Source organism: Lampris incognitus, chromosome 2 (genome assembly GCF_029633865.1).
Source record: "Lampris incognitus isolate fLamInc1 chromosome 2, fLamInc1.hap2, whole genome shotgun sequence".
Classification (NCBI taxonomy): domain Eukaryota; kingdom Metazoa; phylum Chordata; class Actinopteri; order Lampriformes; family Lampridae; genus Lampris; species Lampris incognitus.
Genome location: NC_079212.1, coordinates 494054 through 511867, shown reverse-complemented (window position 1 = coordinate 511867; position 17814 = coordinate 494054). Strand labels below are relative to the sequence as shown.

Here is a 17814-nt window from a genome sequence, read left to right as displayed (position 1 = left end):
GGCTCCTGTAGCGCCTCCCAGAGCGCAGGGGGGAGAACAGTCCATGGTTGGGGTGGGTGGGATCTCTGCTGATGCTCAGACCCCTTCGAAGGCAGCGTTTGTGATAAATGTCTTTTATGGCTGGGAGCTGGGTACCAGTGATCTGCTGGGCCGCCTTGATGACCCGCTGCAGAGCTTTCTGGTCTACTGAGGTGCAGCTGCCGTACCACACTGAGATGCAGATGGTCAGGATGCTCTCTATGGTGCAGTGGTAGAAGTTGGTGAGAATTTCGGGGGGTAGACGGGCACTCCTCAGCCTCCTCAGGAAATGCAGGCGTTGTTGGGCCTTTTTCATAAGGGCCTGGGTGTTTAATGTCCACGAAAGGTCCTCGCTGATGTGGACTCCAAGGAATTTAAAGCTGGTAACACGCTCCACTTCCAACCCATTGATGTGAATGGGGGAGTGGCTGCAGCTTCTAGACCTCCTGAAGTCCACAATCAGCTCCTTTGTCTTCTGCACATTAAGGACAAGATTGTTGGTAGTACACCATGATGTGAGGTGCTCAATCTCATCTCTGTAGGCCATCTCGTCATTGTTGGTGATACGGCCAATGACTGTGGTGTCATCTGCAAACTTAACTATAACATTTGAAGGGTGAGTTGGCAGGCAGTCGTGGGTAAAGAGGGAGAAAAGGAGGGGGCTCAGAACACAGCCTTGAGGGGCACCTGTGCTGAGGGTCAGGGTGGAGGAGGCGTGGTCACCTAACCTAACAGACTGAGGTCTGTTGGTCAGGAAGTCCAGGATCCAGTTACAGAGGGAGGGGTTGAGGCCAAGGGAGAGGAGTTTGGTGGTTAGTTTGGCGGGGATGATAGTGTTGAAGGCAGAGCTGTAATCTATAAACAGCAACCGGATGTATGTGTTGTTAAGTTCAAGGTGGGTCAGAGCAACGTGCAGGGCAGTGGCAATGGCATCCTCAATAGACCTTTTGGGATGGTAGGCGAACTGATCTGGGTCGAATATGGGGGGGGGGGGGGTAATGTTTTTGATGTGAGCCAGAACCAGTCTTTCAAAGCTCTTCATGGCAATGGCATGCCTTGCTGATATCGCTGCATGGATGAAAGAATGCCACCTTCTGCTTAACCTATCTAAGACTGAGCTCCTTGTCATCCCAGCCAGTCCATCCAGCCCAGATCGATCCAACTCATACCCACAAAGTCTGCCCGAAACCTAGGTGTCATGATTGATGACCAACTAACCTTTTAAGGTTCACGTGACCTCAGTTGCATGGTTGTGCCGATTTGCCCTGTACAACACCAGGAAAATTAGACCCTACCTGTCTGAGCGTGCAGCACAACTCCCGGTACAGGCTCTTGTAATATCATGCATGACTACTGCAACTCCTTACTGGCAGGTCTGCTTGCATGCACTTTCAAACCTCTACAGATAATCCAGAATGCGGCGGCGCATCTGGTCTGCAACCAACCCAAAACAGCACAAGTCACTCTGCTGTTCATATCCCTCCACTGGCTCCCAGTTGCTGCCCGCATCAAATTCAAAACCTTGATGCTCGCTTACAAAACATCAACTAAAACAGCTCCCACCTACCTGAACTCCCTCATTCAGGTCTACACTACACTAGTGCCCAGTACACTCTGCCAATGAAAGGCACCTGGCACTTCCGCCACAATGGGGCCCTAAGTCACTAGCCAGACTCTTCTCTTCAGTAGTTCCCTGGTAGTGGAACGAGCTACCAAACTCCATTCGATCCGCTGACTCCTTCTCCATTTTTAAGAAGAAGCTAAAGACCCGGCTCTTTCACGAACACCTTCACACCTGATGGTACTAATATATATATATATATATATATATATATATATATATATATATATATATATATATATATATATATATATATATTAAAATAAAAAAAAAACTTCTATGTGCACTGTGCAACCTTTGTACATTGCGTGTTGACACCTATGACCTATCGGACCTGAACCTAGTTTGTTTGCACTTACTTGCATTGTTGCCTCCTGACTAGCTCCTTGCTTGTGTTGTAAGTGTCTGCTAAATAAAATTGTAGCAGGCTAACTAACATATAATATGTGCTTTTGAGGTGGATGGTAGGTGAATATACGGATGATCCGCTGTGGCGACCCCTAACGGGAGCAGCCGAAAGTAGTAGTAGTAGTAGTAGTAGTAGTAGTAGTAGGTAGGTGAATATATATAGTGTATACTTCTGGCACATAAGACATAACATCTTTTTTTCTTTTTTTTTTTTTTTGGCCAACAACAGCCACATGCCAACTTGTTTGTTTATTCACGCCACTTCAGAGGACTTTTCTTTAGAGCCCAGTATGAAGCCGGATGGTCGGCTAGGCTAGGGTTAAAAGATGAGCGAGGAGTCAGAAGCACAAGCTGTAAGTAACATTATATCTTTGAAATGTTTGTTTTGTATTGATCATTGGACCAAATGACTTGTGAATACAGTTTAAGTGCAGACAATGGGCGTATACAATGAAGCTAAAGTTATTTCGGGAGCTAACGGCGATTTGCTCAAAACAATACAGCTGTGCCCCGAGCAGTCAGTCAGACATGCCTTTATTTCTACCATATCCACTCGAACTCTGGCATTATTTTCACAACCATCCCCCAAACACCATTTTTTTTTGAAGTAATAAGCAGTTAACTATAATTTTATGATAACAAAAGCAGTAATGCTCAAACGAAGACATTCTCAGCCAAAAGCCTGTCAAACTACAGTCTTCTTGATAAATGTATGTACACGTCCTCACAAAACAGTCCATTTAATTAGTATTTAAGGCATCACTGTACTCCAGCATAGAAATAACTGATGATGCAGGGAGATACCGTCATCATCTGGCGAAAGCAGAATAACATTTTACTGGCTAGCTAGTCTGATAGCAGACGTTTTCCACTTCAGTTCCCCGCACCGATTAACAACAGGGTTATCTACTGAAGCATTGTTAAATGCGGCTTGTTATTGCAAGCCAATGAGCAGGTAATGAGCGTACTATTTACCAGACATGTACTATTTATCAGAGACGTAATATTTACCAGAGGCATAATATTACCGGAGACATAATACTGCCAGAGACATAATATTCACCAGAGACGTAATATTTACCAGAGACATAATACTACCAGAGACGTAATGTAATATTTACCAGAGACATAATATTACCAGAGACGTAATATTTACCAGAGACGTAATATTTACCAGAGGCATAATATTACCGGTGACATAATACTACCAGAGACATAATATTCACCAGAGACGTAATGTAATATTTACCAGAGACATAATACTGCCAGAGACATAATATTTACCAGAGACATAATACTACCAGAGACGTAATGTAATATTTACCAGAGACATAATATTACCAGAGATGTACTATTTACCAGAGACGTAATATTTACTAGAGGCATAATATTACTGGAGACATAATACTGCCAGAGACATAATATTTACCAGAGATGTACTATTTACCAGAGAGGTAATATTTACCAGAGACATAATATTACCGGAGACATTATACTGCCAGAGACATAATATTCACCAGAGACATAATGTAATATTTACCAGAGACATAATATTACCAGAGATGTACTATTTACCAGAGACGTAATATTTACCAGAGGCATAATATTACCGGAGACATAATACTGCCAGAGACATAATATTCACCAGAGACGTAATGTAATATTTACCAGAGACATAATATTACCAGAGATGTACTATTTACCAGAGACATAATATGACCAGAGACATAATATTACCAGAGATGTACTATTTACCAGAGACATACTATTTAACAGACACATAATATGACCCGAGACATACTATTTACCAGAGACATAATATTACCGGAGACATAATACTGCCAGAGACATAATATTTACCAGAGGCATAATATTACCGGAGACATAATACTGCCAGAGACATAATATTTACTAGAGACGTAATGTAATACTTACCAGACACATAATATGACCCGAGACATACTATTTACCAGACACATAATATGACCCGAGACATACTATTTACCAGAGACAATATTACCAGAGACATAATATTACCAGAGATGTACTATTTAAGAGACATAATATTACCAGAGACATAATATAACCAGAGAGGTAATATTACCAGAGACATAATATTTACCAGAGACATAATGCTACAAGAAACAATATTACCAGAGACATAACATTGCGAGAGACAATATTACCAGAAACATAATATTATCAGAGATGTAATATATACCAGAGATGTAATATTTACCAGAGACATAATATTACCAAAGACATAATATTACCAGAGACATAATATTACCAGGGACGTAAAATTACCAGAGACGTACTGTTTACCAGACACACAAAATTTACCAGAGGCTTAATATTACCAGAGACATAATATTACCAGAGACATAAAATTGCCAGACACGTAATATTTACCAGAGACATGATATTACCAGAGACGTAATATTTACCAGACATAATATTTACCAGAAACATAATATTAATAGAGACATGAAAGTCAGTAGGAGCAAGATGGAATACCTATGCGTGAATGAGAGGGAGGACAGTGGAATGGTCAGGATGCAAGGAGTGGAGGTGAAAAAGGCATATGAGTTTAAATACTTGGGGTCAACTGTCCAAAGTAGCGGGGAGTGCAGGAGAGAGGTGAAGAAGAGAGTGCAGGCAGGGTGGAGTGGGTGGAGAAGAGTGCCAGGAGTGATTAGTGACAGAAGGGTACCAGCAAGAGTTAACGGGAAGGTTTACAAGATGGTTGTGAGACCAGCTATGTTCTATGGTTTGGAGACAGTGGCACTGATGAAAAGACAGGAGGCGGAGCTGGAGGTGGCAGAGATGAAGATGATAAGATTTTCACTGGGAGTGACGAAGAAGGACAGGATTAGGAACGAGTATATTAAAATGACAGCTCAGGTTAGAGGGTTTGGAGACAAAGGAAGAGAGGCAAGACTGAGATGGTTTGGACATGTGTGGAGGAGAGATGCTGGTTATAGCAGAGCTCCAGTGTAAGAGAAATCACACAGAGCTACTCTAGCGGAGCTCCACTGTAAGAGAAATCATACAGAGCTACTCTTGCGGAGCTCCAGTGTAAGAGAAATCACACAGAGCTCCTCTAGCGGAGCTCCAGTGTAAGAGAAATCACACAGAGCTACTCTAGCAGAGCTCCAGTGTAAGAGAAATCATACAGAGCTACTCTAGCGGAGCTCCAGTGTAAGAGAAATCATACAGAGCTACTCTTGCGGAGCTCCAGTGTAAGAGAAATCACACAGAGCTCCTCTAGCGGAGCTCCAGTGTAAGAGAAATCACACAGAGCTCCTCTAGCAGAGCTCCAGTGTAAGAGAAATCACACAGAACTCCTCTAGCAGAGCTCCAGTGTAAGATAGATCACACAGCGCTCCTTTAGCGGAGCTCCAATGTAAGAGAAATCACACAGAGCTCCTCTAGCAGAGCTCCAGTGTAAGAGAAATCATACAGAGTTACTCTAGCAGAGCTCCAGTGTAAGAGAAATCACACAGAGCTCCTCTAGCAGAGCTCCAGTGTAAGAGAAATCACACAGAGCCCCTCTAGCAGAGCTCCAGTGTAAGATAGATCACACAGCGCTCCTCTAGTAGAGCTCCAGTATAAGAGAAATCATACAGAGCTACTCTAGCAGAGCTCCAGTGTAAGAGAAATCATACAGAGCTACTCTAGCGGAGCTCCAGTGTAAGAGAAATCATACAGAGCTACTCTTGCGGAGCTCCAGTGAAAGAGAAATCACACAGAGCTCCTCTAGCGGAGCTCCAGTGTAAGAGAAATCACACAGAGCTCCTCTAGCAGAGCTCCAGTGTAAGAGAAATCACACAGAACTCCTCTAGCAGAGCTCCAGTGTAAGATAGATCACACAGCGCTCCTCTAGCGGAGCTCCAATGTAAGAGAAATCACACAGAGCTCCTCTAGCAGAGCTCCAGTGTAAGAGAAATCATACTCTAGCGGAGCTCCATTGTAAGAGAAATCATACAGAGCTACTCTAGCGGAGCTCCAGTGTAAGAGAAATCATACAGAGCTACTCTAGCGGAGCTCCATTGTAAGAGAAATCATACAGAGCTACTCTAGCGGAGCTCCAGTGTAAGAGAAATCACACAGAGCTCCTCTAGCAGAGCTCCAGTGTAAGAGAAATCATACAGAGCTACTCTAGCGTTGCTCCATTGTAAGAGAAATCATACAGAGCTACTCTAGCGTAGCTCCATTGTAAGAGAAATCACACAGAGCTCCTCTAGCAGAGCTCCAGTGTAAGAGAAATCATACAGAGCTACTCTAGCGTAGCTCCGTTGTAAGAGAAATCATACAGAGCTACTCTAGCAGAGCTCCAGAGGAAAACCTAGAGCTGGAATCAGCATGAAATGATAGGACCACTTTAAAAGCTGCGCATTTACCATGACCAGCTGCGAAAAAGGCAGGCACATCACAGCGTGTAACCACTACTACTACTACTACTACTACTACTACTACTTTCGGCTGCTCCCGTTAGGGGTCGCCACAGCGGATCATCCGTTTCCATCTCTTCCTGTCTTCTGCATCTTCCTCTGTCACACCAGCCACCTGCATGTCCTTCCTAACCACATCCATAAACCTCCTCTTTGGCCTTCCTCTTCTCCTCTTCCCTGGCAGCTCCATATTCAGCATCCTTCTCCCAATATACCCAGCATCTCTCCTCCACACATGTCCAAACCATCTCAATCTTCTCTCTCTTGCTTTGTCTCCACACCGTCCAACCTGAGCTGTCCCTCTAATATACTCGTTCCTAATCCTGTCCTTCTTCGTCACTCCCACATCACGGTGTGAAACTGTTCAATTCATATTCTTTGCGGACAGAATCAAACATGCCCTGAGGAGAGGGTGATAAAGTTTTTGTTGTATCCATGTTGTCAAGTTTCTACTGTTTCTAGGGGGACGTTGAAATCTACAACACAATGAGCTCAGGAAGGAAAGGACAGGATATGTCAGACCAGATTTGGTCACCACCAATCAGACACTGTACAAGTTTCTCACATCCGTTAAACCTCACAAGGCCGTGTACAGGTTTATATGATCTGTCTTTCAAATGTATTGTAGTAGCTCATTAAACACGTTAAACATCATTACAGTATTTATTCAAACAAACTCTGTCTGTCTGTCTGTCTTTCTGTCTGTCTATCCATTTGTCTGTCTGTCTATCCATGTGTCTGTCTTTCTGTCTATGTCTGTCTATCCATCTGTCGATCCATTTGTCTTTCTATCCGTCTGTCTGTCTGTCTCTCTGTCTGTCTATCCATCTGTCTGTCTGTCTATCTGTCTTTTCTGTATTTTTTCCATCTCTGTCTATATGTCTGTCTGTCTATGTCTGTCTGTCCATCTGCCTATCTGTCTGTCTATCCCTCTGTCTGTCTGCTTGTCTGCATGTGTGTCTGACTGCATGTCTGCATGTGTCTGTCTATCTATGTGTGTGTGTTTGTGTGTGTTTCTGCATGTCTATCTGTGTGCGTCTGTCTGTCTATCCATCTGTTTATCTGTGTGTGTGTGTGTGTGTGTGTGTGTGTGTGTGTGTGTGTGTGTGTGTGTGTGTGTGTGTGTGTGTGTGTGTGTGTGTGTGTGCAGGTCTTGGTGTTGGGGAACAAGAGGGATCTACCAGGAGCTCTGGATGAGAAGGAGCTCATTGAGAAAATGTGAGTCTTCACCGACACTGACTGGACACAAACATGATGTGGGAATTACTGGAACATGAGCAAGTCCAATTGTGTTTCCTGAAGTGTCAGTTTGTATTTTGGAGCCGTGAGAAAAATGCATGAGATTTGAATGAAACATCTGGAGTCAAGTCTGTAGTCCAGCTGGCAGATTTAGACTTGTTCTCTGAAACAGAAACATGTGTTGTCTATTTGAAATAGAATATATCTTCATACCTTCATGTTGTGAACTTGATCATGAGGTGTGCAAATAAAGATAACATATGGCTAGCTGTTGCGTGTAAAAACTTTTCATATTTAGCCTCAGGGTAGCATTTTACTCAAATCAACATCATATTTGTTGAGAAGTTTACATAAAGTTTTCATTTGTGAAGAATATTTCATGGTGCAAAGTAGAATCTTTATTTGGGAAAATAACAGAAAGGTGAATCAGTTAATCTGGACACAACATTTACTGAGAGAGAAACGTTTCATCATCATCTGAGTGACCTCTCCAGTTTCACAATACAGCGGCTCCGTCAAGTCTCACCTGACTCCAGGTACCCCACCCTTATAAACAATACAGCGGCTGCTTCAAGTCTCACCTGACTGCAGGTACCCCACCCTTATAAACAATACAGCGGCTCCGTCAAGTCTCACCTGACTGCAGGTACCCCACCCTTATAAACAATACAGCGGCTGCGTCAAGTCTCACCTGACTGCAGGTACCCCACCATTTTAAACAATACAGCGGCTCTGTCAAGTCTCACCTGACTGCAGGTACCCCACCGTTATAAACAATACTGCGGCTGCTTCAAGTCTCACCTGACTGCAGGTACCCCACCGTTATAAACAATACTGCGGCTGCTGTATTGTGGTACAGTGCTGAGGGAGGGCACCTCAGTCTCGGGCTCATCTCACGATGGCAGAGGCAGAAAGTTGACTGGCATAATCAAATTACGATGAACAGTCTTAATCCTGCCCGTGACAGGATGGTGGATACTATATATGTTCAATGCATCATTTTTACTAACAACAATGTAGACAGTGTTCTCCCAGCGATCAGCTAGCTTTTTCTTCCCACGCTCCTCTTTATTTGCCCTATCTCCCTTCTCTACAGAATGTCCCTTTAACTTCCGATTATACACCTCAGCCTGCCCGGACTGCTGCTTCTCCGCATGTTTCTGAGCTAGTGTCATTGCCTCCCTCAGATCCTTTCCCAGTGACTGTACATACTTTTCCACATCCACTGTTTCTCCATCCAAGAGGACACTGTCAAACATAACATCGACAGGTAGTCTTGGGGTGCGGCCGAACATTAAAAAGAAGGGTGGCAATCCTGTGGTCTCATGGATTGTGCAATTATATGCAAAGGTAAGTATGTTCAACATCTGAGGCCATTTTGCTTTGGTACGAGGCGGTAAAGAACGAATCATGCTACCCAGAGGGTGATTGAAGCGCTCCGCTTGTCCATTTCCCATAGGGTGGTATGGCGTGGTATGGGACTTGTCAACTCCTGCCATATGAAGCAGCTCTGCATTGAGTGAACTCTCAAAGTTAGCCCCTTGGTCAGAATGAATGCATGCTGGGAAACCATAGATGGAAAAGAAATGATCCCACAGCACATGGACTACTATCTTGGCAGACTGATTTGGATATGGGTAAGCACAAGCAAGTTAAGTAAGGTGATCCGTTACCACTAGCACATCGACAGATTTGTTGTTGGTATCCTCGGCCGACCAGAAGTCGATACACACTAGTTCAAGGGGTGCAGTGGTGATTATAGAGACAAGCGGGCTCTAGCCTCAGGCTCAGGCGTTTTACTGAGTACACATCTCTTGCAGTGGTGTACTCTCTGACATCTTGCTCCATGGAGTTCCAGTAGAAGCGCTGCCTTGTGAGTCACAGTGTGCGCTGCTGGCCCTGATGGCCGGTGTCATCATGAACCCCCTTCAACACTTGGCCTCTCAGCAGTAGGCACAACATATTGGAATTTTCTCTTATTGCTCACAGGGGGTTTTGAGACACGATACAAGAATCCTAACCGAGTAGTGAGCTTCCCCCATTGTCTCAATGTGCGGTTGCTTTCCTTTGTCTCATGAACCCTCTCTCTTCTAGATGGGCGGCAGCCTCTGTCTACAATGAATTTCGCTCTACTGATAACAGGGTCTTGACTTTGTTTATCATACAGCTCCTTATGAGCGAATACTGGCAATGGGCTCTGGCCTGTTGACACCAAGTGCTCCATCTGCTGCACATAAGAGACTGCCCTCATGGCTGCACATCTTCCCAACGGCGGTGAGTGTTGAGTACGGCAGACACTTCCTCATAGGTTAACCTCCCACTGTCACTGGCTGCATCCCCACTAACCTCAACAGAGCTCTGGATGGACGAAGCTAAACCCCCCCCCCCTCTGGTTTTTCACAGGAAAGATGGAACATGTTCTGTACGTCAGTCACCTGCAGACTCCTAGCCTCCTCTTAACAGCAAATTATATGGTGTTCTGGTTGGTCTATGCATCACCCTAAGACTAACAAAAGGCTACCTGCTTAACGCATCTGCCACTGTATTTTTAGGCCCTGTATGTATTGAATATCAAAATCAAAAGGTGCCAGCGTAGACACCCACCTCTGCTTGCATGCGTCAAGTTTTGGCTTTGTCAGTATGTACTTAAGCGGATTATTGTCAGTCCAGACTGTAAACCTATTCCCCCGCAACCAGTGACTGAACTTGTCGTGAATAGCCCACTTCATAGCGAGAAACTCTAACCTATGAGCTGGATATTTAGACTTGGCATGATTCAGAGATTTGCTAGTGAAAGTGATGGGCTTAGCTGCTACATGACCTCCCTGCACTTGTGAAACTACCGCCCCTAGCCCACTACTAGATGCATCAACAGAGAGTAAGAATGGTCGAGAGAAATCAGGGTGAGCTAACAGGACCTGATCAGTCAACGTAGCCTTCGGAGCACTAAACGCCTCCTTACACTCAGTAGTTCAGTCTGCTGGAGTGATTTTATGAGATGGAGCAGGCTTCTTGTTTAGTTTGCCTCTCCGTGGCTTTTTCCTGCCAGTGGTCAGTTGGAACAGTGGTTTTGCCACCCTGGAGCAGTTCTCAATGTAGTGCTGGTAATACACTACCATGCCTAAGAACGACTGGATCTTACTGACAGATGGAGTGACGCCGTCTGGCTCCATAATATCACTCTCAGACACACTGACAATGGCCTGCACCTTATCTGGGTCTGTGGCTATCCCTTCCTGAGAGATGATGTGTCCTAAAAACTTAACTGACCTTCTCAAAAAGTGGCACTTAGATGGAGACAGTTTTAGGTTTTGTGCTCTTAGGCGCTGGAACACTACCTCAAGCCTCTGCAAACTGTCTTCCTCCGATTTACCAAAAACCAACAAATCATCTAAGTAACAGAGAAGGCTTTGAAAGTTTAGATCGCCGAAGATTGAGAACATCCTTCTCATGAAGATCGCCGGGCTGTTACAAAGCCCCTGGGGCAGACAATTGTACTCATGCAACCCAAGAGGAGAGGAGAAGGCGGTGAATTTCTTATCATCCTCGTACAGTGGGGCATTGTAGTAACCAGATGTTAGGTCCATGGTGCTGAAAAAGGCGTTGCCTCCCAGTGTGGCAAGAACATCAGCTTGATGAGGAAGGGGCTGTGCATCTTTGACTGTGTGAGCATTGAGCCACCTCAAATCTGTGCCTAACCTCAAATCACCATTCTTTTTCCAGCAGAGGACGAGTGGGGTTGCATACTCGCTACTAGACTTCCTGATAATGTCCATTGCCTCCATCTCATCCAGTGTTTCCCTCAGTTTTTGGTAATGAGCGGGAGAGAGTCTTCGATAAGGCAAGTGGAAGGGATGGTCATCTTTCAGCCGAATCCGATGACAGAAGCCACTAGCCTCACCACAGTCCAAATGGTGTCTAGAGAACTCCTCCTCATACTGCTCAGTCAGATCAGTAATTTTTTCCTTCCAGAATGGTGACACCTCACACTCATCAACAGGCAGATTCTGGAGCCCCAGACCAGCTAATCTCTCATTTCTTTTGACCGCACAGCTGCCTCCAACGCTCTTAGCTGTTAGACTGCCATGAGAGCTGCCACTGCTCACTTCACTCACGTTCTGAGTCATCATCTGTTCTTACTCATTGTCAACCTCTTCTAGGGCAATGCACGGGTAGATGTCGGCCACTTTAGCGTTCCTTTTCAAGGTGATGGGGGATGTAGTCAGGTTGACAATTTTAATGGGAAGCCACCCGTCCCCCCACAGAGGCGTAACTACTCTGCCCATCAGTATGTTACGGTGCACACAGTGAGTGAGCAGCGGGTGGGGCTTTGCCGTGAGGGGGTACTATCTGCAGTGGAAAACCAAATCCCAAAAAGGAAAGTGAGTAGAGTCGAGTTTAGCCAGTACCATGCAATGGAAAAGGGACCTAAGAGTACATGTGTCACCATCTTACAGTGCTGTGATACAACTCTTCCCTGAGCCTCTGTGAAAAGTACACATGGCCATCATCACACTACTTAATGGTCACGCCCATATTTGCACATGAAAGTGGTCGTTGGTTTCAGTCGTTATGCCACTGTATGGTTTATAAGGGTGGGTATACCTGCAGTCAGTTTAGGGCCCAGACAACCCAAACCAACTAGTGGCGATGAAGGCCGACTGTTGCGTCGCCTCATGTTGCCTGCCAGGCCAACAAATAGCATTTGAACACACCGCAAAGACTACAGCCGATGGCCAAATAGCATGTGCATTCTGCACTGATTCGCTAAGCTGAACAGCCAATCAGATTGATCTGTCTCACCGACGGGCTCCAACGGGTCAGGAGCTGAAGCTGCTGACAGTGAGACTGAAGAGTCATTTAGATGATGATGAAATGGATCTGTGTCCACATGAACTGATTCTCCCTCTGTGATTCTCTTAGCTGGGTTATTGAGCATGCAGCAAGACGTATGTGGGAACATGTTGATTAAATCGCGGATGGTGTTTACTGAGTATGACACATTTGAACTGCCTTCAGCTATAAGGCCTGCATGACTTCAGCTATACGCCTTGCATGACTTCAGCTATAAGGCCTGCATGACTTCAGCTATAAGACCTGCATGACTTCAGCTATAAGGCCTGCATGACTTCAGTTATAAGGCCTGCATGACTTCAGCTATAAGGCCTGCATGACTTCAGCTATACAGCCTGCATGACTTCAGCTATACGCCCTGCATGACTTCAGCTATACACCCTGCATGACTTCAGCTATAAGACCTGCATGACTTCAGCTATACACCCTGCATGACTTCAACTATAAGACCTGCATGACTTCAGATATAAGGCCTGCATGACTTTAGCTATAAGACCTGCATGACTTCAGCTATACGCCCTGCATGACTTCAGCTATACAGCCTGCATGACTTCAGCTATAAGACCTGCATGACTTCAGCTATACAGCCTGCATGACTTCAGCTATAAGACCTGCATGACTTCAGCTATAAGACCTGCATGACTTCAGCTATACACCCTGCATGACTTCGGCTATAAGACCTGCATGACTTCAGCTATAAGGCCTGCATGACTTCAGCTATACACCCTGCATGACTTCAGCTATAAGGCCTGCATGACTTCAGCTATAAGACCTGCATGACTTCAGCTATACGCCCTGCATGACTTCAGCTATAAGACCTGCATGACTTCAGCTATAAGGCCTGCATGACTTCAGCTATAAGGCCTGCACGACTTCAGCTATACGCCCTGCACGACTTCAGCTATAAGGCCTGCATGACTTCAGCTATAAGACCTGCATGACTTCAGCTATACAGCCTGCATGACTACAGCTATAAGGCCTGTATGACTTCAGCTATAAGACCTGCATGACTTCAGCTATAAGACCTGCACGACTTCAGCTATACAGCCTGCATGACTTCAGCTATAAGACCTGCATGACTTCAGCTATAAGACCTGCATGACTTCAGCTATACGCCCTGCATGACTTCAGCTATACAGCTTGCATGACTTCAGCTATAAGACCTGCATGACTTCAGCTATACGCCCTGCATGACTTCAGCTATACGCCCTGCATGACTTCTGCTATAAGACCTGCATGACTTCAGCTATAAGGCCTGCATGACTTCAGCTATAAGGCCTGCATGACTTCAGCTATACGCCCTGCACGACCTCAGCTATAAGGCCTGCATGACTTCAGCTATAAGATCTGCATGACTTCAGCTATACAGCCTGCATGACTTCAGCTATAAGGCCCGTATGACTTCAGCTATAAGACCTGCATGACTTCACTTATAAGACCTGCATGACTTCAGCTATAAGACCTGCATGACTTCAGCTATACAGCCTGCATGACTACAGCTATAAGGCCTGTATGACTTCAGCTATAAGACCTGCATGACTTCAGCTATAAGACCTGCACGACTTCAGCTATACAGCCTGCATGACTTCAGCTATAAGACCTGCATGACTTCACTTATAAGACCTGCATGACTTCAGCTATACACCCTGCATGACTTCAGCTATTAGACCTGCATGACTTCAGCTATACGCCCTGCATGATTTCAGCTATACAGCCTGCATGACTTCAGCTATAAGACCTGCATGACTTCAGCTATACAGCCTGCATGACTTCAGCTATAAGACCTGCATGACTTCAGCTATACGCCCTGCATGACCTCAGCTATAAGACCTGCATGACTTCAGCTATACGGCCTGCATGACTTCAGCTATAAGACCTGCATGACTTCAGCTATAAGATCTGCATGACTTCAGCTATACGCCCTGCATGACTTCAGCTATAAGACCTGCATGACTTCAGCTATAAGACCTGCATGACTTCAGCTATACACCCTGCATGACTTCAGCTATAAGACCTGCATGACTTCAGCTATACGCCCTGCATGACTTCAGCTATAAGACCTGCATGACTTCAGCTATACAGCCTGCATGACTTCAGCTATAAGACCTGCATGACTTCAGCTATACAGCCTGCATGACTTCAGCTATAAGACCTGCATGACTTCAGCTATACAGCCTGCATGACCTCAGCTATAAGACCTGCATGACTTCAGCTATACAGCCTGCATGACTTCAGCTATAAGACCTGCATGACTGAAATTACATGTGTTTGATGTATTTTAGATCCAGTATTATGATAAATTATGATTTGATGAACATGTTTATGTGCATATGTGTGTGTGCATGTGCACGATTTCATGTGTGTGCATGTGCATTTGTGTGTGTGTGCACATGCACATGTTTCTGCATCAACATGGTTTATAATCATCCCATGTTTGTGTGTCATTCTGTGTGTGTGTGTGTGTGTGTGTGTGTGTGTGTGTGTGTGTGTGTGTGTGTGTGTGTGTGTGTGTGTGTGTGTGTGTGTGTGTGTGTGTGTGTGTGTGTCAGGAACCTGTCGGCCATCCAGGACAGAGAGATCTGCTGCTACTCCATCTCTTGCAAGGAGAAAGACAACATTGGTAAGATGCACACATGCGCGCGCACACACACAAACAGACACACACAGAGCAAGAACTGCTGCTATGCATGGGTGTATATACACACACACACACCATCAGGCTGTTCACTTCTTAGGGTGCTAATGTTATTTTTGCCCAACAAGTGTCCCTGAGCAATAAATCCATAAGCAGAGGGAATATCATCTGTCTGTGTTGGAAAACATTTACCAGGAATGACAGGAATCATATTAACATTCCAGTTCTATATCATTCTGGCTGGCTGTCTGTCTGTCTGTCTGTCTGTCTGTCTGTCTGTCTGTCTCAGACATTACGCTGCAGTGGTTGATCCAGCACTCCAGGACCAAGAGGAGTTCTTGAGAAGTCACACCCTCCTGAGAAGACAGAGCACGCCCCCCCCCCCCACACACACACACACATGCAAACCTACCCAAACACCTTGCTGCTCTACCATTACCCACAATTCCCCAGACCAATGGGTAAAACTTTACCCCAGTTAAACAGATACCAACCCTGCTGAGGGAGAGAAGGCTAAACTTAATTATCTTATATTATCTTATATTATCATATTATATTATATTATATTATCCTGTCACATGCAGAAGGATGTCACGTCCCTTACTGGGCAGCAACACTCATACTGGTGAGTAACAGCACTGTCTCACTCAGTAGAGCTGGTATCTGTATCTCTCAGCCTGAAGCCCTCTCTCTTCCTCTTCATTCATGTCCATCAAAACTATCCCTTCATCACATCTACACTTTTTAATTTTCGGTCATATTTGTTGGAAATATGGAATAGTGTCTCTAATGTGTTGTCAGCCCAGTTGGCTTTGACATGTTTGTTGTGATCAGGCTTTAAAATGATAAGACATTGTCCGCGGTGGTGTAGCGGTCTAAGCATCGGCTTTGTGTCGATGCAGTTGCCCACAGGGGACCGGGGTTCGCACCTCGGTCTTGTCAGATCTGACTATGGCCGGACTCGATGAAGCAGCGGTAATTGGCAGCGCTGTCTTCAGGAGGGGGGCGGAGTCGGCTTGTGTTCGTCACATGAATGCGTCTCTGTGTGTGTGGGGAAAAAGCAGTGGTTCGGCCTGGAGTCGCCTTGTCACAGAAGTGGTGAGGCGTCTCCTTCCAGACTGCCGGCCGGAGACATGCAGTTGGCGAACGCATGCAGTACAAGGGTGGGTGTTTGAACTAGAATAGGGAGCGATTGGCCACTAAATTGGGAGAAATCAGAAATAGATTTATTAAAAAAAATAAAAAATGATAAGACATGATGACCAGCCGCTTTAAGCTAGCAGCCGTGTAGAGCACAGCTAACCAGTTAGCTGTGCTCTACTCATCTGTACACGTTTCTCTTAGACAGACGAGTAGAGCACAGCTACTACTAGTCTGTCCCCATGTTTCTCTTAGACAGACTAGTAGAGCACAGCTAGACAGACTAGTAGAGCAGCTGTGCTACAAGTCTGTCCCCATGTTTCTCTTAGACAGACTAGTAGAGCACAGCTACTACTTGTCTGTCCAACTAGTCTGTCCACATGTTTCTCTTAGACAGACTAGTGGAGCACAGCTACTACTAGTCTGTCCACATGTTTCTCTTAGACAGACTAGTGGAGCACAGCTACTACTAGTCTGTCCCCATGTTTCTCTTAGACAGACTAGTAGAGCACAGCTAGACAGACTAGTAGAGCAGCTGTGCTACAAGTCTGTCCCCATGTTTCTCTTAGACAGACTAGTAGAGCACAGCTACTACTTGTCTGTCCACATGTTTCTCTTAGACAGACTAGTGGAGCACAGCTACTACTAGTCTGTCCACATGTTTCTCTTAGACAGACTGGTAGAGCACTGCTACTACTAGTCTGTCCCCATGTTTCTCTTAGACAGACTAGTAGAGCACAGCTAGACAGACTAGTAGAGCAGCTGTGCTACAAGTCTGTCCCCATGTTTCCCTTAGACAGACTAGTAGAGCACAGCTAGACAGACTAGTAGAGCAGCTGTGCTAAAAGTCTGTCCCCATGTTTCTCTTAGACAGACTAGTGGAGCACAGCTACTACTTGTCTGTCCACATGTTTCTCTTAGACAGACTAGTGGAGCACAGCCACTACAAGTCTGTCCCCATGTTTCTCTTAGACAGACTAGTAGAGCACAGCTAGACAGACTAGTAGAGCAGCTGTGCTACAAGTCTGTCCCCATGTTTCTCTTAGACAGACTAGTAGAGCACAGCTACTACTTGTCTGTCCCCATGTTTCTCTTAGACAGACTAGTAGAGCACAGCTAGACAGACTAGTAGAGCAGCTGTGCTACAAGTCTGTCCCCATGTTTCTCTTAGACAGACTAGTAGAGCACAGCTACTACTTGTCTGTCCACATGTTTCTCTTAGACAGACTAGTGGAGCACAGCTACTACTAGTCTGTCCACATGTTTCTCTTAGACAGACTAGTAGAGCACAGCTAGACAGACTAGTAGAGCAGCTGTGCTACAAGTCTGTCCCCATGTTTCCCTTAGACAGACTAGTAGAGCACAGCTAGACAGACTAGTAGAGCAACTGTGCTACAAGTCTGTCCCCATGTTTCTCTTAGACAGACTAGTGGAGCACAGCTACT

General features: G+C 45.2%; 1 protein-coding gene across 1 annotated transcript in view; it reads left to right on the top strand.

Moving 5' to 3' along the window:
* Positions 1-16136, top strand: part of LOC130107367 (ADP-ribosylation factor-like protein 8A) — a 48802-nt gene extending 32666 nt beyond the window's left edge. The window contains exons 5-7 of the mRNA XM_056273924.1: positions 7652-7719; positions 15144-15214; positions 15519-16136. Coding sequence (XP_056129899.1) covers positions 7652-7719; positions 15144-15214; positions 15519-15571 — 192 coding nt within the window. The 3' untranslated portion in view covers positions 15572-16136. The remainder of the gene's footprint in view (positions 1-7651; positions 7720-15143; positions 15215-15518) is intronic.
* The last annotated feature ends 1678 nt before the right edge of the window (positions 16137-17814 follow it).